This window comes from Cnephaeus nilssonii, assembly GCF_951640355.1.
Source record: "Cnephaeus nilssonii genome assembly, chromosome: 20".
In the NCBI taxonomy this organism is placed as follows: domain Eukaryota; kingdom Metazoa; phylum Chordata; class Mammalia; order Chiroptera; family Vespertilionidae; genus Cnephaeus; species Cnephaeus nilssonii.
Genome location: NC_137091.1, coordinates 46,161,463 through 46,184,886, shown reverse-complemented (window position 1 = coordinate 46,184,886; position 23,424 = coordinate 46,161,463). Strand labels below are relative to the sequence as shown.

General features: G+C 52.0%; 1 protein-coding gene across 1 annotated transcript; it reads left to right on the top strand.

The window, feature by feature from the left end:
* Positions 1 to 7,925: 7,925 nt before the first annotated feature.
* LOC307116136 (sialic acid-binding Ig-like lectin 5) lies at positions 7,926 to 23,424 on the top strand (the record flags this gene model as incomplete). The annotated part of the gene is given in 13 exon segments (XM_079799812.1): positions 7,926 to 7,971; positions 8,050 to 8,421; positions 8,574 to 8,855; positions 9,011 to 9,058; positions 9,530 to 9,784; positions 9,870 to 10,011; positions 10,013 to 10,164; positions 11,735 to 12,019; positions 12,489 to 12,681; positions 14,402 to 14,486; positions 15,815 to 15,990; positions 21,517 to 21,589; positions 23,338 to 23,424. Coding segments are annotated over 13 exon segments (2,196 nt in total).

Here is a 23,424-nt window from a genome sequence, read left to right as displayed (position 1 = left end):
TTGGAGGCAGCTGCAGGACCTGGGCTCTGAGCTTGGCTCTCCAGGGTCCAACTCACTCTAGCAAGGAGGTTGCTGTCAATCCCACACACCAAACACAGGGATTGGCCCTTATCCAGTGCCCTGCAGGTGGGAGAAGAACATGGTAGAGACAAGGACGCACAAAGATTCTGGAGCTGACTGCCAGGGTTTGAAACCAGATGTTCACGTTTCGGCAAGTTAGTTAACCAATCTGTACTTCAATTTTCTGTTTCATAAGGTTGTGAGGATTGAATAATTATTCAAATGATCACATGAAAAATGTTTAAACAGCCCTTGTTGGTTTTGCTAGTGGTTAGAGCGTCATCCTTGGACTGAAGGGTCTCTGGTTGGATTCCCATTATGGTCAGGAACCTCGGTTGCAGACTTGATCCTGAACTCCGACTTGGGGCGCCTGTGGGAAGCAACCAATCAATGTGTCTCTTTCAGGTCAATGTTTCTCTCTCAGTGTGTCTCTTCCCCCTCCCTTCCATTCTAAAAAAATCAATGGAAAAAATATTCTCAGTGAGGAGTAACCAAAAAATATATATGCAATGCTGTTATATAATTAGAATGAGCTGTTACATGAAAAATATAAGATTTATTCTATTTCACCTATTCATCAAGTATTTGTTAGGATTCTATGATGTGCTCAGGAAAAAAAAATTACTTGAGGTCAATGTTTGCAAAAGTATGAAGATTTCAACATTTTCCCTCCAAAACCATTAGTAAATGCTTTGCCATTCAGTTCTCTTTTGAATCATCATGTCATCGTTCTTGTTGATTTTGTTATAGTAATGGTTCTAACTCTTCTGGATCCTTCCAAATACATGGTTTTGGCATATTTTTCAAACATCAATTTTCATCCTTGATCTCATGAAATCTTGCATCTCTTGAGAAATGTGCAACTTTACCTCTTATTCCTTTGCACTGTATTCACATTGTATTGCAGGAGGTTTCCATCGTCGGACATAGAGACTGACCAAGGCTGATATTTGTAATATTGTGATTTATAATAAGTAATATAATACAAAATATTTAGCCTTCATCCCTGTTCCTGGAAGAGGTCCCGAAACCCTTGGAATTTCCCAAGTGATGAAAGCTATAAATGTGTCTTTCTTTAAAGCTGATGAAGTGACTTTGGGAAAGCACCTAAGGATGGGGGCTGGTAGCCTGAGGAATGAACTATGTGATTAGAGGGTTGGAACTTTCAGTCCCACACCACCTCTCCCCCAACTCTGAGAGGTGAGCAGCTGGAGGTTGCATCCGTTGACAATGGCAGTGATGCAATCAATCATGCCTATGTAATGACGCCTCTGTAAAAACCCAGGAGGACAGGGTTTGGAAGCTTCCAGGCTGGTGAACACAGGGAGATTGGGGAGCGTGGTGCACCTGATTGGAAAGAGCATGGAAGCCCTGTGCCCTTTCCCCATACCTTGCCCTATGCATCTCTTTCATCTGGCTGTTTCTGAGTCTTACCACATTCCCTGGCTCAGGAAGCTCATATGTTCAGAAGGGAACTTGTGGCTTCATGTAACACAAGCCAGATGGTTTTCAGTGAGACAGCTTAGCAGGCCCGGAGTCTACTGGGTCAAGGGAGGTAGGATGAGGAAGGAAGCTGTCATGGTCTCAATGGATCGAGCTGGATGATGTGTGAAAAGGATGAATCTTTGGGACCTGCTGCAAGAGTTTATGTGACTATAAAATCTGAGAAAAGGTCTGAGGAGGAGGCACAGGAGGGGGTTTGGGGCAGTGAGAGCAGCAGATGGTAAGGCTATCTTGGTCCTCTCTGGGAAAGGAAAACCACACCACAAAGGTAGAGCTTGTGGGGAAACCCAAGGAGGGTGTGTGTGTGAGGCAGGCTCCTCCTTGAACCTATGGATGAAAAAGGGGCCACATATTAAACCTGACAAGCTCAGGGAAGGCCTGCGCGGTAGCCTTACAAACTCAGAAACCTAAAGTAACCACACAGGATGGTCTGAAATGAAAACTTCTTAACTAAAAGCGAGTCATGGTGGATAGTCATGTCCTAGACAGATATCTTCCTTGACAAAGATTAATCTTTTCCTTAAATAAGTTTGTCTATTGTCTTTTTTTTTTGCATCTGCAATAACAGACCTTTGGAATGTCAGAGTAATCCCTCTTTTTCCAGACCCCTCAGAGCACATTCTCTCACTAGAGCAGGAGACCATGAAACCCTCATTGTTATCTTGTTGCCCCAATACCATCTCCATGTGCTGTAAATGTTAACTATCCTGTACCCGCCAATGCAAAGGAAGTATTTGTCTCTTCATTTTATTCTTTTCTTCATCCAATCTCAGAGAATTCCCCACTTTGCTTTCTCCCACCTTCCTAGTTTATCACCAATGAATTTCGTGTAACCCTTTTTTATGCCTCCTCCTTTGATGGTAACATATAAACTACAAAACTGCCATTCTCTGGAGCACTTTCTCAATCCGTTGAGCTTTTGCTTCCCGGCAATTATCATCAGTTTGGCTCAAATAAACTCATAAAAATTCTTACAGGTTTGGACGTTTCCTTCATGACCCTCCAAAACTCTGATCTGTTGAATATTGGCCTTTGTTTTGAAGCATTGGGCACACGAACCTTCGGCCTGTGACAAGAGGAGTGTAGGAGCTTTGGCCAGTGCTTCACAAGGCTTCCTACATGCCCAGACCTGGGCTGAGAATGAGCGTGGGATGGGAGGATTTGGTCCCAGGTGAGTCCCTTGCATGATGGGAAAATTACCTGAATTCCTGGCTCCCCCCCGAGGGAAGGTGGAGAAGGGTCTCCAGGAGGAGGTGTCTGTGTGAGGAAGTGAAAGCAACAGAGCTCCCTTGTGAAGTGTCCCTGGGGTGAACCACGCTAAGCCTTCACTTCCCCTGCAGTGGTTTTGGGTGTTCCTGTCGGAGAGGAGCGTTTGGGGCAAAACCCACAAATAGATGCCAGATGTCTGCCAGGAAGGGCTAATCAGATGGTGTTAAGGAGTTGTGAATAGGCCCTCCGGTCTTAGAGATGTCACACCTGCTACTACTGCTGTCCTTGCGATGGGAAGGTGAGTGGGCTGGGGCAGAGGAGGGTGGGGAGCGTCTGAAGCTAAATGTCCCAGAGATAAATGTGGGGCTCTCCACAGTGTCCCTGGAGGACCATGCAGGGTATGAGCTGCAGACACCAGGGCCCGTCACCATGCAGGAGGGCTTGCATGTCCTGGTGACCTGTACCTTTTCCTACCTCCAGATGGAATCACTCGGACCCACTTTCCATCTTCTGTTTCCTGGAAGGGGCCTACGTACACTAGGATTCTCAAACAAACCAACCAGGTCAGAAGCTGCAAAAGAGGACCCTGGGCTGCTTCCATAACCTCAGGGACCCCCCGACCAACACCTGCTCCCTGAACATCAGAGATGCCAGGAGGGAAGATGGCAGGGTGTACTTATTTCTGTTGGAGAGGGTGATGCTGGGTGGCACCCGGGGAGGCCAAGGGAGGCCTCAACCGGATGTTGGGGTCCAGGTTCTTGTCACAGCCCAAGAAAGGGTTCGAGAGCATGACAGAAGGATTTAGCAAAGCACAGTAAATTTATTATAGCGATAGTATGCTTTGCACTCTCTCAAGAAGTGAGAGAGGGCGACCTCTGAGAATGGAATACATCAATGGGGTCTGGGTGGAAGGTTTTTATTAAATGTGGGCAAGGGGGGCGGTGGATAGGGTCGTGCCTGGCTTCTGATGCTGGTGGGGTGACTGCTGAAGACAGCTTGTCCTTGTCCCTTCTTTCAGATAGCCATTTCTTTTCTTTCTTCCTTTTTCTCTCCCTTTCTTTCTCTCTCCTCTCTCTCTCTCTCTCTCTCTCTCTCTCTCTCTCTCTCTTCTTCCCTCCCTCCCTCCCTCCCTCCCTCCTTTCTTAATCTTCTCAATTATAGGAAATTTGGGAAGGGGACGTGGGGAACAGGTCAGTGAAGATCTCCTCTTTGATGTTCTGGCCAAAACAGAAAAGGGGAGGGGTAGAGCTTGAGGCCTTTGTTCCCTGTTCTAAATTTCCTGCCTCGAGGGGACCTGTTGTGAAGTTTACTTTCAAGTATAAGACAGAGTTTTTGAATGTGACAGGTAGGACAGGGCCTCTGCTTATAGTGTAGGGGCAGGGATCAAAGTGAGGGTAGGTGTGCCCAGAAGCCGAGGCTCAGAGAGGAGGTATTTTGGGGGCTGGTGCAGAGGCCACTTCCAGTCACACCTTGGAGTCCCCTCTCTGTGTCTTGAGTTTCTTCCTCTGTCCTTCCCAGACCTCACCCAGACACCTGACACTCAAGTCGCAGCACTTCTAGAGTCTGGCCAACCTGGGACCCTGATCTGCTCCATGCCAGCAGCCTGTAATTGGAGGAAACCCCATACCTTCTTCTGGATATGGGACACGCTTATCTCCTTGGGTCCTGGAACAGCTCACTTGTCAGAGGTCACCATCATCCTGTAGTAGGCAGTCAGATAGGCAGGAGCAGAGTGGGAAAGATAGGCCAGGTGCAGGGGGTCACCAGGGCGGAGAGCCCCAGGTGCCTAGCAATGGGCAAAACTTCAAGCCCTCACATGACCCATTAACCCCATAGATGACATCTAGGCTTCATCTGTGTTTCAACTTCAGGCCCAGAAAGGCAGAAAAACCAGACAGAGCAACGCCATGGCTGCCCTCAGGACCAGCTGCATTGAGATCCTCCCCTGAGTCCTCCAGAGAAGCCCTCAGGATGGAAAAAAAGCCCCCATCACACTCTCTACCAGCACACCCATGCCTTCCTCCTGCCCCTTCTTTCCCCAGGGTTCTCACTCTCTTCTGAGCACAAGGTGCATTTTCCTTGCCTCTCTTTCTCTGAAGCTCTCAGGGCCATTCTTTTGCCTCTGTAACTTGTTTCCTGAGCCCACTTCTCCTACTTCTATGTCTCTCTAAATACATTCCTTCTTATCATTTGAGTCTTGGCTCTGAATTCTTCTCTTAGCCAGAACCCTTGAACTGAGTTTGCTGAACCGAGGCCTAATACCTGGTGCTGTTTTTGCTGCCAACAATCCCATAGCCCTTGGCACCACGACACCAATGTCACCTACCAGTTGACCTTACTGAGGTCCCATGTGACCACAGAGCTACCCATGCAGCCCATTGTCTCCTTGTGAGTTTGGGCCACAACTTCTGGGTTATTGTGAGTAATAACAACAAGAGAGTCAGGGCCTGAGGCAGATGGAACTGAGGCCTGGATTCCGACAGGGGCAGGGGGCCAAGGGGACGCTAAAATGGAAACTAACTTCAAAACTGAAGAGGAACATACTGCCCTCTGAATTCAGATGCTCCACAGAACCTGACCATCGGTGTCTTCCGTGGAAATAATACAGGCAGGAGAGACCTTCTCCTCTGCAATGGTGTGATGGAGGGACGAGGTGTCCACGGCACCTCAGAATAGAGTCGAAATCTCAGAGCTTGAGTGGTAGGAGGGCTGAGGTCAGGAATGCAGAGTATAGAGGTTAGGAAGCACCCTAGATCCTGTCCCCAATTATCAGCCCCTCCTCTCACCACCATAACAAAGACCTTCTTGTCAAATCTTATGGAGACTTTGCATCCTCACTTCTATGGACCACTTGAAGGGATCTTTTGTTTTGGCAGCTGACTTCTTCTTAAACTTCTCAGCTGCCTCCCCAGGAGCCAAATTCAAAGATCAGACGTTGCCTTTGAAGACCCCTCTTGATTGCACCTCTTCACCCAGCCTCACCTCTTCAGTTTACAATATTTTCACTTTAATTATTTCCCCCCGCCCCCGGCAAGTTATTTGCATGGTCTCATATAGTCAAAGGGTGTCAAAGAGCATGTAGTAGAATGTACTTCTGCTCTTCACCCCAGTTGCAGGCTCAACCCCCAGTGTGGGGTATGCAGGAGACAGCCATCAATGATTCTCTCTTATCATTGATGTTTCTCTCTCTCTCTCCCTTCCCCTCTGAAATCAATTAAAAAAATTTTTTAAAGAGTGTTCATCCAATGTTTCCTGGGGCACCTGGGGTGCTCCAGCCCTGGGAAGGGTTCTGCACAGAGAGGATTTAGTCCCAGAAGAGTCTTGGAATCCCACTCTTCTGTCCCCACGAGAGGGCCTCCAAGAAAGCTTTCGGAAGGAAATTGACCCTCAAATTACACATCTGTCTTGAGGGAAGTGGGTGTTGGTCTTCAGGAGGTGAGAGGCAGGGTTTCAGGGTCCAAGAGGAGGGAAGGGTCCACCCTGCTGTGGTCCAGGGGGAGGAGAGCTCAGCTTTCGCTTCCCCTGCAGTGGCCCAAGGGAGAGACGGGTATTTCTGCTGAAGGGAGAAGTTTGGGGCAGAAACCATACATTTCCATCCAGAAAGAGTCTCTAGACACCCAGCAGTTGCCCCCACCTCCAGGCTGAGAGTCAGATGGTGTCAAGGGAATCTGGACTATTTCTTTGCAGCCCAGAGATGCCAATGCCACAGTGGCCACAGCTGTGAGGGCTACTGAGGTCTGTGCAAGACGTTTCCGGGCGGGGCTCAGTCAGAGACTGGTCCCTGGAGGATATTGCAGGAACAGTGTGTGATCTGCAGTCAGTGACACAGCAAAGGAGAGCCTGCCTCTGCCTCCTGTCCCATTCTCCGGTCCAACCCATGGGTTAGCCCACTCCACAACCACCTTCATATCCTGGAGGTGGCCCACAGACACCATCATCCCCCCTCTGGCCACAGGCCCTATCAAAACCTGGGTGAGAGAACCTGGGGCCCATTCCACCACCTGGGGGACCGAAGGACCCACAGTTGCTCTCTGAGCATCAGATTTTCCAAGATGTGGGGAAGTGGGAATACTTCAGGATAGAAAGAGATTACGTGAACCATGACTCCCCATATATGACACTGTCTCTGAATGTGACACGTAGCCAAGGGTCCCCAGGAAAGAGCCCCATAGGCCAAGTCTACTGTTTTCCTACAACTTTCTTCTCAGCCCAGCTCTGCCCATTTACTGTGCTCTTGGAGATGGTACCCCCACCCCCCCTGTTACTTTTGTCAGGGCTCTGGGAGTCACTCTAGGTGCCTCCCTCCCACACCCGTCACACCTCCCTTCAAATTTCACTTCCTCAAAGTGTCTTTCACATCAGATCTTTCCTCCAAAACATGCAGATTTGGTTCTCACCTTCTTGAGCAACCACAATAGTCTTGATCTCTGGCCTCTTGACCTCCTGCCTCTCTCTCCCACCTCTTTCCCTACCCTGGCCTCAGAGAGACCATGTTGATACCTATATGACCCTGCTCCTTTCTTGTTTAAGAATCTTCTACGGTTTCCCCATTACCTTCAGATAAAGCTCTAGCCCATCAGCTGGTCTGTCTTCCCTCACTGCTTGAACTAGTTGAAGGTCAGGACTGGTTCAAAAATTTTTTTTTTTGGTTAGTTTGCAAAGGCATGAATGAAGGAAATGAGTGGTGGTATGTGGTGTTTTTGTTGCCTCCTCTAGACCCTTTACTGCTACTGGTGCCCATATTGGCTATCCTGAGACCCATCCCTAGCAGGCCACCTCCATGAGAGTCCTAAGGCCATGACTGTCAGGGACCTGGCCAGGTGGGACCAGCTTTTCCAGTGCAGGTGATTGCCCATGGACCCAGGACATGGGGGCTCTCGTCCGTCCTTGCTATCTTACTTGGACAAGCCTCTCGCTTCCTCTGAGCCTCAGGGTTCATTTGCCACAGGCAGAAATGGGGCTGGATGATTTCAAAGAGTCAATCATAGCAGACTCTCTGAATCTGAGGTTCCTTCTTCTGGGCTTGTGACCTTTGGTTCTCACCACAGGCTTCCTGTCTAAGCTTTCTCTGCCCTCCCTCATCTGCATCTTTCCACTCTCTCGCAGAGGGACCCGAACCGAGGAGACAGACTGGGCCAGGGCATGAGGAAGAGATGTTACTGAGGCTGCTGTTGCTGCTGCCGCCCGTGCTGTGGGGAGGTGAGTGGGCCGAGGGGAGAGGGCAGCCCACTCGGGGGAGGCCCTGGAGCTCCAGGCTGAGTTTTTCTCTCTCCCTAGGAGCCCTGGCTAAGGATTCAAGCTACCGGCTGGAACTAAAGGAGTCTGTGACAGTGCAGGAGAGTCTGTGTGTCTTAGTGCGGTGTAAGTTTTTCTACTCCTGGAGTATCGGTGGATCCACCTATCTGTATTGGTTCAAGAAAGAAGGGAATAGAAAAGATGATCTTTTAGTGGCCACAAACGATCCAGAAAAGAAGCTACAGGAGAGGATCCAGGGCCGGTTCTTGCTCCTCAGGGACCCCAAGTCCAAGGACTGCTCCCTGATCATCAGAGATGTCAACATGAGGGACAGTGGGACGTACTACCTTCATATAGAAAATAGACTCTATGAACATACATATGAAGATAAAATGCTCTCTCTGAAAGTGACAGGTATGGTAGGGGCCCAAAGAAAGACCCCCGGGTGTCAGGTACCAGAAATGGAAAAATGAAAGTCCCTGAGGTTGGGGTGGGGACAGCCATGATAAAACCCTGGGGCAGGCTGACATGCCGAGGGGTCCTAACCATCTCTCTCTTCACTCCAGCCCTGACCCACAAACCTGAGATCCTCATCCCGGGGACCCTGGAGTCCGGCCGCCCCAAGCAATTGACCTGTTATGTGCCCTGGGCCTGTGAGGAGGGCACGGCCCCCATCTTCTCCTGGACATCAGCTGCCCACAGCTCCCTGAGCCTCAGGTCTCATCATCTCTCCTCCGTGCTCACCCTCACCCCACGGCCCCAGGACCACGGCACCAACCTCACCTGTCAGGTGCATTTTCCTGCCACTGGTGTGAATGTGGAGAGAACCATCCGGCTCTATGTGGCCTGTGAGTGCTGGGCCAGGACTCCCGGGTCCCTAAGGGGTTGTGGCCAGGGAAGAGCTGGGTCAGGGCTTGAAATTGGGGTCCTGACAGTCCACCAAGAAGGGAACCCCCTTTCCTGGTTCCATGGATGTTGAGGCTGCCATGTCCTTCTGTCCCAGATGCTCCACAGAACATGGCCATCAGCATCTTTCAAGGAAACAGCACAGGTAGGAAGGGGTCTCTGCTCTCAGGGCGGGGATGGGCACAGGGTCTAGGTGGGCTCAGAGCTCCAACGGGCCAGGGTCTACGTGGGATATATAGGGGAGGCCAGCTACTGAGGACAGATGGAAGGTTCCTCCCCACACCTCAACTCTCTGATCTTCTGCTCACCCACAGCTCTCTGTGGCTAAATAAAAAGGAGCTTGCATCCCTCTTGCTTCACCCTCCTCTCTGAAGTTTTGCCTCCTCCTGTTCCGTTACCTCCTCTTTGGCCCATCACTGCTTTTGTTTTTCATATTCCCAGCCCGCTGTCCTCCAAATGCCAGGCAGCCTGGGCGACTTTGGGCCCGTTCCGGAGGCCTGAGGCCAGGACAGTGCTGGTCCTCTCCTCAGAGCTAGTGTGGACATAGCAAGGAGGAGAGACCCTAGCTTTGTCCACCCCATTTCTCTCAGCTCCTCTCTCTCTCTCTTTCTCTCAGTCCTCAAGATTCTGCAGACCACACCCCTTTCCATCCTGGAGGGAGAGACACTGAGGCTGCTCTGTGTGGCTGACAGCAACCCCCCTGCCAAGCTGAGCTGGTTCCGGGGGTCCCCAGGCCTGAACGCCACCCCCATCTCCAGCACCGCTATCCTGGAGCTGCCTCGCGTGGGGCCTGCACAGGAAGGGGAGTTCACCTGCCAAGCTCGGCACCAGCTGGGCTCCCCAAGTGTCTCTCTCAGCCTCTCCGTGGTCTGTGAGTGGGGAGGCCCCAGGGGGCAGGACAGCTGGGTTCTGGGGAGATTAGAGGCACCGCTGACCCTTCTCCTCGCTCCCCACAGACCCCCCGCAGCTGCTGGGACCCTCCTGCTCCTGGGAGGACCAGGGTCTGCGCTGCAGCTGCTCCTCCAGGGCCCAGCCGGCCCCCTCCCTGCGCTGGCGGCTGGGGGCGGGGCTGCTGGAGGGGAACCATGGCAACGCCTCCCACGGCCTCCCACGTGGTCACCTCCAGTTCAGCGGGGCCCTGGACCAACAGCTCCCTGAGCCTCCGCGAGGGGCTCAGCCCAGACCTCAGACTCAGCTGCGAGGCCCGGAATGTGCACGGGGTCCAGAGCGCCTCGGTCCTGCTGCTGCCAGGTCAGGGCCTGCTGGGGGCAGAGGCCACGGAGAAGGGAGTGGGTCAGAGAGAAGGTGGAGCTGGGGGAGGGGGACTGCGGGGGGACAGGAGTGATGCTAGGACAGGGCCCACCATCTCCTGCCCAAGGGGAACCTACAGCGGGTTCTGCAAGGAGGTGGGAAGAGGAGAGACTGAGTCCTGGCAGTGGGAGGTGTCATGCTGGGAGGGAAAAGCCCTCAGACCCTGGGGTCCTGGAGCTGCCTGGGATGCAAACGGAGCAGGAAGGTGAATTCATCTGCAGAGCTCAGAACATTGCTGGGCTCCCTCCCTGCCTTTCCAAGCCTCTCTGTGCACTGTGAATTGGGGGAGGGGGGGCGCTGGGTTACCCAAGGGGCAGCACACCCAGGTCCTGGTGTTGGCAGCACTGAGAATGGCAACAGGTGTTAGACTGGTGGGGCCTGACCGAACCTTGGTTCAGCAACCTCAGTTCTTGAGTTCTGGCTAAGGAAGAATTCAGAGCCAAGACTCAAAGTATAAATGGAAGTTTATTTAGAAAGTCAGAGAGGTAGAAGAAGGGATCCGTAGAAGTAAGGGGCTTAGAAAGCAAGTTACAGAGGCTAAGGAAGGGGCCCTTGGCGCTTAGGATAGAGAGGAATAAAGTTAATGTCTGTGTGTGTGAGTGTGTGTGTGTGTGTGTGAGTGTGTGTGTGTGAAGCAGTGGGGGCGGGGGGCGGCCCAGTGTGCCCCCCAGCACACTGGGTCCCCGTCTTGAAGGTGTTTATTTGGGGGTCTGGCATTGGGAGGGGTATCCCAATAGAATGTTCATCAGCTCTCCAGGGTGTGTCCTTTCAGGCTCACGGTGTCCACTGATTGGTGAGTCCAGGGCAGAGGGTCATTGGTCACTGCAGCTGGTCCCGAGGTCAGCCGTGGTGTCCCTTCCTGGCTTTGCTGCTGTTCCGGGCCTGCAGTTGAAACACAACCGAGGCCTCGAATTTGACAGAGTTCAGAACCTCATTGTCCTGAAGGCTTCATGCTCAAGGGCTGTTCTCCGTAGACCCCATGACCAGCAACAGGCCCGGGGAGGACTGGTCAGGGAAGGGTCCGAACCGCATGACCAGCGATATGCTAAAGGAGGAAAGTGTTAGGTCGCCGAAGGAGGAACGCACGAGGCCAGGGTGGTGAGGGATCACGGATTTCTTCGATCACCCGCACGCCAGGCGGCTGAGCCTGGATGGCTCCAGCACCCAGGGACGGGAGTCGGCGGCTTTTAAAGGAGGGGAGATCATGGAATGTGCTCACCGCAAGTGAAATGTGGTCTCCGCAAAGGGAATGTCCATAGCGAAATGGCCTGCAAAGCCAGTTCCCGGGGGAGGGGTATCGATTCCATTACTTGATCAGACCTAACAGAGAGGTCACCCTGGGGTGAGGTCCTTGGCTTCCCAGTTTTGCCCTTTGCCTTGCATCCGGGGTTTTCCTGCCCTGGCGATTTTCTATACCTGGCCCATCGTCCTTGCTCTGCTCATGTCTGTCTAACTGCCAACCAACGGGGAGGGCAGAGGCACCGCTGACCCCTCTCCTCGCTCCCCACAGACCCCCCGCAGCTGCTGGGACCCTCCTGCTCCTGGGAGGACCAGGGTCTGCACTGCAGCTGCTCCTCCAGGGCCCAGCCGGCCCCCTCCCTGCGCTGGCGGCTGGGGGCGGGGCTGCTGGAGGGGAACCATGGCAACGCCTCCCACGCGGTCACCTCCCGCTCAGCGGGGCCCTGGACCAACAGCTCCCTGAGCCTCCGCTTGGGGCTCAGCCCCGACCTCAGACTCAGCTGTGAGGCTAGGAATGTCCTAGGTGCCCAGAGCGCCTCTGTCCTGCGGCTGCCAGGTAAGGGACCTTTTGAGGTCAGAGGCTTAGGGAGAAGGGAGTGGGTCAGAGAGAGGGTGGAGCTGGGGAGGGGGCTGAACGGGGACAGGGTGATTGCTAGGACAGGGCCCTCCATCTCCTGCCTGAATAGAACCGACAGTGGGTTCTGCAAAGAGGTGGGAAGAGGGGAGACTGAGTCCTGGGAGTGGGTGGTGTCACCTGAGCTGGTGCTGGAGGAACAAGCCCTGAGCCCCTGGCAGCCCTCAGCACCAGGGCTCCTGGAGCTGTCTGAGATGCAAAGGGAGCATGAAGGCAAAGTCATCTGCCGAGCTCAGAACCTGCTGGGCTCCCTCCCTGTCTTGTTAAGCCTCTCTGTGCACTGTGAGTTGGGGGGTAGGAGGGGATGAGGGGCTCCCAGGGGCAGGTCACCTGGGTCCTGGGAGGGCAGAGGCACCACGGACCCTTCTCCTTGCTCCCCACAGACCCCCAGACCCCCGCCCCCAGCTGCTGGGACCCTCCTGCTCCTGGGAGGACCAGGGTCTGCACTGCAGCTGCTCCTCCCGGGCCCAGCCAGCCCCTTCCCTGCACTGGCGGCTGGGGAACCATGGCAACGCCTCCTACAGGGTCACCTCCAGCTCTGCAGGGGCCCTGGGCCAACAGCTCCCTGAGCCTCACGGTGGAGGGTGGGGCTCCAGGCTGGTCTCAGACTCAGTTGCCACTTCCTTCACTGTTCATGAGGCCCAGAGAGCCGGTGTCCTGCTGCTGCCTGGGGTCTGCTGAGGGGGGTGATTCCTGGGGAGGAGGAGCCAGGACTCTGTAGTAGGTTCCCAGCTGCCATCACCAAGTACCTCCACCATGGAGGCTTTGTCAGGGAGACTTGTTGGCTCACAGTTCTGTAGACAGGAAGTCCGAGGTCAAGGTGTCAGCAGGGTTGAGTCCTGAGGCTGGGGGTGTGTTGCAGGTCTCCCCTAACTTCTGGGCGGGGAAGTGTTTCTGGCAATCTTTGGTGTTCCTCAGCTTATACAAGCATCACTCCAGTCTCTGCTTTCATGTTCTCCTGGCGTTCCCCCTGTGCATGTCTGTGTGCAAATTCCCCCATTTTCTGAGGACACCAGTCCTGTTGGATTTAGGGCCCACCCTAGTGACCTAAATTGTAACGGTCACCTCTGTAAAGACCCTATCTCCAAATCAGGTCACATTCTTTTTAAAATATATATATACTTTGCCCTAACTGGTTTGGCTCAGTGGATAGAGCGTCAGCCTGCAGACTGAAAGGTCCCAGGTTCGATTCCGGTCAAGGGCATGTACCTTGGTTGCGGGCACATCCCCAGTAGGAGGTGTGCAGGAGGCAGCTGATCGATGTTTCTAACTCTCTATTCCTCTCCCTTCCTCTCTGTAAAAACTCAATAAAATATATTTGATTTTTTTTTTACAGAGAGGAAGGAGGAGGGATAGAGAGTTAGAAACATCGATGAGAGAGAAACATTGATCAGCTGCCTCCTGCATGCCCCCTACTGGAGATGTGCCTGCAACTAAGGTACACGCCCTTGACAGGAATTGAACCTGGGACCCTTCAGTCCTCAGGCCGATGCTCTATCCACCCAGCCAAACCGGTTAAGGCTCAGGTCACATTCTGAGGCATGGTGGGGTGGTGGGGGGTACGGAGGGTTAGGACTGCAACATACAAATTTTGGGGGCACACAATTTAAGCCATAACAGCCCCAGAGAGAGGGAGCTTGGAAAAGAGGCATTTTAAGGCTTGGACGGGAGTGGCTGATGTGTAAGAGCCTCAGTCCTGAGGTCGGGGAAGGGGAGTGTGGAGGGGAAGGGTCTGGTCCAGGGTCTACGAGGAGACAGAGTGCCGAGTGACTGAGTCCTGGACGGAGAGCGGGTCCACTTACGGGCCAGACAGAGACAGAAATGGCCAGTTTGGGGTTAGAATTTACACCAATCTCCAATTACCTACAGGTAAACCGGAATCCAGGGCCGGTGGAGTCCTGGGAGTATTTGGGGGAGCTGGCATCATGGCCCTGGCCCTGCTTTCTCTCTGCCTTTGTCTCGTCTTCAGGTGGGAGTGAGCTCCAGGGACAGAGGGAGGGGTCTGGGGGGGAAGGACTTAAGGTCTGGGGATCACAGAAAACCTGAGCTGGAGGAGCCCGGGCTGGTGGGAAAGCCAGGAGCCAGGGAAGGGAGGTCGAGCGCTGGCATGAAACAACCTGCAATCGACTGGGCCAGGTAGATTGGGGTCTCTTCCCAACTACTCCATGTCTGGCACTTGGGTGGGGGGAGCACCTGGAGACAGGACTCACCCGCCTCATCACGTGCTCTTCCTATAGACTAGGGGTGGTCCGCCCATTCCTGCCCCAAATAGCAAGGCTGAAAGGCCTGGGGTTGTTTCCTTAGAGTGAAGACCTGCAGGGAAAAAGCAGCCCAGCTAATGCAGAGCGTGGACAAGGATGTGAACCCAGGCTCCGGCTCCGGCTCCGGGGTGAGTGACGGGACGTAGCTCCCCTCCAGCATTATCCCTTTTGGATGCTGCCTGCCAGAGGGGCTTTTAGACATTTCCGTGTTAGATGTCCAACACTTTCTGGAATTGCACAAGTGGTTATTTAATTTAATTTATTTTTTTAAAATAGATTTTTTATTGATTTCAGAGAAGAAAGGAGAGGCAGCGAGAGATAGAAACATCCATGATCAGAGAGAATCTTTGATTGGCTGCCTCCTGCACACCCCACACTGGGGATTGATCCCGCAACCTGGGCCTATGCCCTGACTGGGAATCGAACCATGGCCTCCTGGTTCATAGGTCAACGCTCAACCACTGAGCCGTGCCAGGCGGGCAATGATGAAACATTTTTTGTTGTTGTTGTTAATCCTCACCTGAGGATATTTTCCCACTGATGTTTAGGGAGAGTAGGAGAGAGAGGGAGACAGAGAGAAACATCGATGTGAGAGAAACACGTCCATTGGTTGCCTCCTGCACGAGCCCTGACCAGGGCCCTGGGCTGGGGAGGAGCCTGCAACCAAGGTTGGTGCCTTGACCGAAATCGAACCGGGGACCCTATCCACTGAGCCAAACTGGCCAGGGCAATGACTGCACATCTATATATATATAAGCCAGTGACCTGAACACTGTGATGACCAGAACGAATGGTTGCTATGACGCCCACCTGCCCAATCAGGGGGTGGGGCTGGCAGGTCAACCTCCCATGGCCCCTCCCCCCAGCCGGCCCGCCCCTGATTGTCCCCCCCCCCCACCCCAATAGGGGGTGGGGATGACTTGCTAACCACCTGCAGCCCCTCCCCCCAGCTGGCCCCACCCCCAATGGGCCCCCACCACCCCAATTGACCTGTGGCCCTTCCCTCCAGCCAGCTCTGCCCCCATCAGCCCCCCCCCCACACACACACACCAATCAGGGGTGAGGCTGGCCGGCCAACCTCCCATGGCCCCTCCCCCAGCTGCTGACCCCCAATAAGGCCCCCCACCCCAATTGGGGGTGGGGCCCACCAGCCAATTGCCCTTGGCCCCTCCCCCCAGCTGGCCTGGCCCTGATCAGCCCCAATGCGGTGGGAGGGGGGTGGGGGGGGCCCTGGCTGGCCAACCTCCCGACAGGCCTGGCCCCAATCCGCCCCCATTGGGGCCAGGCCAGCCAGATCCCAACTGTGCATGAATTCATGCACTGGGCCTCTAGTTTTAAAATAAATGGACTGGTAAACGATGAAAGTCCCGCCAGTCCCAACCTCAGCCCGGCCCTTGGCCACTCTCTTCCAGACCCTTCTGAGCAGCTTGGAACCCTTCCTCTTCTCTCCTCTCAGGCACATCAGCACCCGTTCTGGACGGACAGCCCTTCGGCTCCCCCAGCCCCTGGTGATGCTGGCCCCCTCGCCAACGGGGAACAGGAGCTCCACTACGCTTTCGTCAGGTTTCACAACCTGAAGCCGCAGGGAACGGAAGAGGCCAACACCGTGTACTCGGAGATCAAGACACACAAGTGAGGACCTACTTGCTCCAGGTTCCGAAGGCGGAAAACCCGAGATCCACGTGCCAGCAGGCCCGGTGCCTGGGGAGGCCTCTCCGCTCGGCTTGCAGACGGCCGTCTTCTCTCTGCGTCCTCACACGGTCCTCCCTCCGTGTCTCTGTGTCCTAACCTCCTCCTCTTATAAGGACACCAGATACACTGGACTAAGGCCCACCCTAATGACCTCCCTTGAACCGAGGTATCTCTTTACAGACTCTGTGTGGAAACTTGGCAGAACTGTAAGGAGAAATGATGAGGTACTGGGTTTAGGACTTCAACTGGTTAAGTTCATGACTTTTTTTTTCAGCCCATAATCTCAGTGTCTGATTATTTTAAAATGAACGATTTTCTTGGCAATGGTCTGAATCCTCTGGTATGTCTGAAGGACCAGAGGATGTGTGTCCGAAGGAACTGAGTTCAAATCCATCTATACCACTTGTTGAGTGAGTCGGTTTATTTCTCTGCTGTTCTGCAAAGCAGGGAAATCATCCCTGTCTAACCAGGCTGTTGTGAAAGATCAATAAACAGTACCTATGACACAGTTAACAAAAGCACTAACACACCCATGGCCGGGGTGCTCAGTGGTTAGAGCACCGGCCCATGCACTGAAGTGTGGGGGGTTCGATTCTCGGTCAAGGGCATGTATCTGGGTTGCAGGTTTGATGCCCGGCCCGAGTCGGGGCTTGTATGGGAGGCAACCCATCGATGTGTCTCTCTCACACTGATGTTTCTCTCTCTCAAACTCTCTTTCTCTCTCTCTCCTCCCTCCCTCTTTCCCTCCCTTCCTCCCTTTCTGCCTTCCACTCTCTCTAAAAGTCAGTGGGGAAAATATCCTCAGGTGAGGATTAACAAATAAGTAAATAAGTAAGTAAGTAAGTAAATAAATAAATAAAGTGCTGGCAAAGCTTTTTGTGACCTCTGCACACATGTGTGTGTCAGGACTTTTGTTACAACAAACTTTCTACTAACAATTCTCCCCTCTGGCCTGGAGGGGTCAGTGCCAGAGGCCACAGCATCCGATGTTTGTGTCACAACCTGCTCCGAAGAATTCATGAGCGCCCCAAGTAAAGTTTATTTACTTCATCTTTCTGTTCAAGGCTCTACACACCCTGTCCGAGCTGATCTCACCAACCTCATTTCTAACCAGCCACACATTCCTTTCCCATGCCAATCCCAACAGCTACCTCTTAGAGAAGCAAGACTCCACATCATCTGTGAAACTAAAGAAAATCAATGAACTCCGAGGAGTAGGGGAAATTCTTAAGAGTCGTCAGAAAAATGCCCTGGCCTGTGTTCTCAATGGTTAGAGCATTTGCCCAAGAACTGAAGGGTCTCAGGTTCAATTCTGGGTCAAGGGCACGTCATATCTGGATTGCAGGTTCAAACCCTGGCCCAACCAATCGATGTGTCTCTCTCACATTGATGTTTCTCTTTTTCTCTCTCTCTTCCTCTCTCCCCTTTCTCCCTTTTGCTCTCTCTAAAAATCAATGGAAAAAATATCTTTGGGTGAGAATTAACAAATAAACAAAAAAAGAGTAGGAAAAAAAAGAAAAAGACAGAATACATTTAAAAAGACCAGAGTTAGACCCACAGCTGATTTTTTCAGGGACAATATGGGAAGACCAAATACAATGGAAGGATATGTCCTGAGAGATACAAATGTTAATTTAGAAGTCCTACTTATTGAACATTATGTTTTAAGCTTGAAGGTGAAATATTTTTAATACAAACAGAAACGAAACCATTCATTAACAAAAACTTCTCCAAGTAAATGCTAAAAGATATAATTTGGGTATCCGTGATCCCATATTGAAGCTGAAATATACAAAAAGGAATGAAACTATTATAAAGTGGCCAATATGTGAGCAGAAGGAAACAAATACTTATTATCCTAGCTAATAAAGAGGGAATATGCTAATTGACCTCCACGCCATCACAAAAGATGGCGGCGCCCACAGCCAATAAGGAGGGAATATGCTGATTGACCACCACGCCCTCAAAGATGGCAGCGCCCATAGCCACAAGGTGGTGGCACCCGGTCCCCTCAACCCTGCTGGGGTGGCGGGCACATGGCAACACCGGGCCCACCCCAAGGTGGGCTCGGCTGCTTCTCGCACCTGCCTCTGGAGTCCCCCAGTCCCCTCAGCCCCCCAGCTGCCCAGGGCCAGCTCAAGGCACAGGCAAACCTTGGATGCCAGCTGCCCAGCTGCCCAGGGCCGGCCGAGGCTTGTGCTGCCAGCAGTGGCAGCAGCAGAGATGTGATGGGGTGTTGCCTTCCCCTGATCACCGGGTTGCCTCCAGCCCCTGAGGGCTCCCAGACTGTGAGAGGGGGCAGGCCAAGCTGAGGCACCGCACCCCTCCAGTGCATGAATTTTCATGCACCAGACCTATTAAAGTATAATGATGTGTAGAGGGGTCAAACATAAAATATAATATTTAAATACCATTCTATAGTAACATAATTCATGAACATGTAAATAGAATTTACATTTGATAGAGTCTTTATGTTATTCAGGAGCAAATGAAATATTATGGTAAGCTTTAGATTTTGATATTTTGTTGCTGTAATCTCAAGGATATTTTTAGAGGAATTGACCCCAAGTTTATCACCTCCAAATTAGGAGAAGTATAAAAGGTTCTGGAAACATTATCCAATCAAACCAGAGAAAAAAAAGAAATGGAAGATTAAGAGAGGAGGGAAAAAGAGAAGAACATATATATAGTACAAATATAAGATTCTGTAACTAGACCCAAATACACATTTTAAAAATTGCATTAAGCACAAATGGACTTAGTTCTCTCAATAAAGCATAAATATGATCAGACTGGGGGGAAATGTGCATATATGTTGTTTACAAGAGATCTGTGTGAAACCTGGATTGTTCTTTGATTGACTTTTTCTGAGGAATACCGACTATCACAAGTATATTAGTATCAGAAAATATATACTTTACAATACAGGTATTAATGGAGATAAATGGGACCACTTCATAATGATTACAGGTTCAATTTACCAGGAAGGCATAACACTTGAAATGTACATGATATGACAACATACAGCAAAAACTGACATTTAAAAAAAAAAACACACAAACTAATCCACATTCCTAGAGGGGATTTTAATATATATTTTACAATCACTGATGAAACACACAGACAAGAAAATCACTAAGGATGTGTTATTATACTACATATAAGCAACATCATTAAGGAACTTGATCTGCAGCTATAGATAGAAAACTTGTCCCAATGATGAGAATATATCTAATCTATTTGAGTACACACAATGAACATTCCCAAATATTTTATCACTAGAGGCCCAGTGCACGAAATTCGTGCACGGGGAAGGGCGTCCCTCAGCCCAGCCTGCACCCTCTCCAATCTGGGACCCCTCGAGGGATGTCTGACTGCCTGTTTAGGCCCAATCCTGATTGGGCCTAAACGCGGGATTGGGCCTAAACGGGCAGTCGGACATCCCTCTCACAATCCAGGACTGCTGGCTCCCAACTGCTCACCTACCTGCCTTCCTGATTGCCCCTAACTGCTTCTGCCCACCAGCCTGATCACCCCTAACCACTCCCCTGCCAGCCTGATTGATGCCTAACTGCTCCCCTGCCAGCCTGATTTCCCCTAACTGCCCCCCCCCCTGCAGGCCTGGTTACCCTTAACTGCCCTCCCCTGCAGGCCTGGTCCCCCCCAACTGCTCTCCCCTGCAAGCCTGGGTTCCCCCCAACTTCCCTCCTCTGCTGGCCTGGTCACCCCTAACTGCCCTCCCCTGCAGGCTTGATCACCCCCAACTGCCCTCCCTTACAGGCCTGGTCCTTCCCAACTGCCCTCCCCTACTGGCCTGATTGCCCACAACTGCCCTTCCTTGCAGACCTGGTCCCTCCCAACTGCCCTCACCTTTGACCACATGGGGGCAGCCATCTTGTGTGTTAGAGTGATGGTCAATTTGCATATTATTCTTTTATTAGATAGGATAGAGGCCTGGTGTACGGGTGGGGGCCAGCTGGTTTGCCCTGAAGGGTGTCCCGGATCAGGGTGGAGGTTCCCTTGGGTGTGAGGCGGCCTGGGAAAGGGGCCTGTGGTGGTTTGCAGGCCAGTCATGCCCCCCAGCGACCCAAGCAGAGGCCTTGGTATCTGGGATTTATTTATCTTATATAATTGAAACTTTGTAGCCTTGAGCAGAGGCCAGGGCAGGCCAGGGCGGGGGGCAGGGGGAAGCTTGGCCTCCTTTATCACCAGGGGCTACCCAAGCCTCCGGCTAGCTCCAACTCCGTGGCCGCCGCCATTTTTGTTGGGATTTATTTATCTTCTATAATTGAAACTTTGTAGCTTTGAGTGGAGGCTAAGGCCTGCCAGGGCAGGTGGGAAGCTTGGCTTCCTCCATCGCCAGGAGTAACCCAAGCCTCCTGCTTGCTCCAGCTCCATGGCTGCCGCCATATTTGTTGGGTTAATTATCATACTCGCTTCTGATTGGCTGGTGGGCGTGGCTTGTGCATGTGGCGGAGGTATGATCAATTTACATGTTTCTCTTTTATTAGATAGGATATACTGGGCCATATGAAGTAAAGTTTCAACATATGTCAATGGATTGAAATATAGAATATGTTCACTGATTCCAAGGCTATTAAGCTAGAAATCAATAACAAAAGCATATTATATTTATAATATATTACATAGTCATAAACACAACTGTGTATATTAGTGGAAATTTATAAAATTCCTTATAAATAAGTCAAGGATAAAATAATCATTAATGCAAATATAAAATTATTTAAAACTAAGTGATAATAAAAATACTAAGGCCCTAGCTGGTTTGACTCGGTGGATGGAGTGTCCACCTGCGGACTGAAGGGTCCTGGGTTCAATTCCGGTCAGGGGCACATGCTGGGGTTGTGGGCTCGATCCCTAGTGGGGGACATGCAGGAAGCAGCCGATCAATGATTCTCTCTCATCATTGATGTTTCTATCTTTGTCTCCCTCTCTCTTCCTCTCTGGAATCAATAAAAATATATTTTAAAATACTAAGTATAAAATGTTTAGTGGAAAACTAAAGTAGTTATTGGAAGAAATATATATATAACTTCAGATGTCTATATCAGAAATGAGTTTGTTTCTAAAACCTTAGGAAAATAACAGTAAAATAAACCGAAAGGAAATTGAAGGAAGGAAATACAAAGTGATAAGACCAAATAGAGAAAATATTCAATAGACATGAACAACACCAGGAACTTTTAGTTCTTTGATTCGGACACTAAAGCTGACAAAGCTCAGTTAAATCCAGAAATATATATATAGGAGGCGAGAGCAACCAGCGTCCGGGAACATAAAGAAGACATTACTCTACGTAGCAGCAACTAGGCAGAAAGTAATGAAAATCCCTAAAACCCATAAATTCAAGGTCTGTATAGTCAATGGGCAAATTCCCAGACAAATATATTATTCAAACCTTCAGCCGTTGTCCAGTGAGTATTGGGTCTCATGGCCATCTCTCAGCCGGGATGAAATGAAGACCCAGTGTACTGACGACATTCGGCCACTAGGTGGCGGCGCCTCCACGCTCTTTCAGGTTGGTTCCCTATCACTGGGTCTCAGTCCACTTCTTGCTGTGCCCACATATTGTCAGAACTATTTGTAAACCAAGATAAAAATGTTTCCTCCCCGTAGAACGGGCATAAAGGGACACAGGGCCATACTTCTTTAGAGCGGAGCGACGGCATGATGAGGCAAATAGAACCAGCTCTCTGTACGTGTGATGGGTAAGGAATGGGATCAAGGACAGGGCACATGGATGGGTCCTGAGGCCTCCTGGGCCCGGAAGGAACCTCATTGGGGAAAACCCCAGGGAGGCATGGGGGCAGGACTCTGGGCTGGATAGAAGTAGAGGTAGAGGTAGAGGCTGCTATTAGGGGCACACCCGGGGACCCCACCTCCAGGACCTGGGTCTGTCTCTCTTTTCTTCAGCTCTTTCAAGGACACCTGACATCCACTTCCATGGGTTCCTAGAATCTGGGCACCCCAAGAATGTTACCTATATGGAGCCATGGGCCTGTGAGAGAGGGACACCCCCTCCATTCTATTGGATTGGGGTCACCATCACCTCCCTGGACGTTCAACTCCTCAGTGGTCACCTCACACCACGGCCCCAGGACCATGGCATCAACCTCACCTGTAGAGTGGCCTTCCCTGGAGCTGAGGTGAACACGAAGAGGACCATCCGGCTCAACGTGTGTGAGTGCTCAGCCAGGACCACGGGTCCCTGGGGCTCAGTGTCAGGGTGGGGCAGGGCCCTGGTGGAGGAGACGTGGCGACTGTTTTTGGACACATGACTGGAGTGAAGGTGGAGAGAACACCCAGACCCACCCCCTTGCTCATGACCAGCCCATCCTAGTGCAGGGGGTCAATTACTGATTTCTCTTCCAGGTGGTCCACAGAACCTGACCGATCACGTCTTCAGGGGAAACGGCACAGGTGAGAGAGGCCCTGGAGTCTCCCTACCTACCCCCCCCCTCCAGCCTGCTACAATTTGAGCCCCAAAATGATCGCTACTTACCCCGGAAGTGACCTGTCCCTTCCCTGCTCAGAACTCACCATAGCACCCTCATCCCTCAGGGGAGAGGCTGTGAGCATCCCCTGTGCATGAGCCCGCGATGATCAGACATGTTGTGTTAGCACCTCTGCACAAGGCCACACATTCAAGTCCACCTCAGAGTGGGCTCCCCCTGGTCTAGATTTAACCAGCTCTTCCTCAAACATCCATCGCCCTGTTCTGGGATCCCCAGGTTGCCTCTCCTTCCCCCACCTCACGTCATGGACCTTCTGGCCATCACTTGCAATGCTTGTCTCAGAGACACTATTTTCCATTCCTGTGTCTGTGGGTGACCAGATCGGAGAAGGGTCCCTCAGCCCTGCCCTTCCTGCCCAGAGGACCTGTGCAATGCCCCCTCCCTGGGAGTCTAGGAGGGCCCGTCCCCGCGCGCTGTCTGTGAAACGGATGGCAACCGCCCTGCCAGGTTGAGCTGGTCCCCGGAGAGCCTGACCTTGAGCCCCTCTAAGCCCTTGGATCCTGGGGTCCTGGAGCTGCCCGCCCCACATGGTCTTAGGGGATGGAGGAGCGCTCACCTGCCACGCCCAGCACCTATCGGTCTCCTGTACATCTCCCTGAACATGGATGTGCAGGTGAGGATTAGCAGGACACCCGTGTTTTGAGGTTGGAAGGCATTCATCAGCACTATGTGGACTTGAGGAAAGTCATACCTCCACCTCGCACCCGCCTCCCCCGCCTCCCAGCCAGGTGTTTCCTGTTTCTGCACCCAGGTCTACGGGGAGCAGCAGGGCTCCTGGCCCCCGGTCCTCACCCTGCTCAGTGGGCACTTCATGAGGGCTGGCTTTCTCCTGACCTAG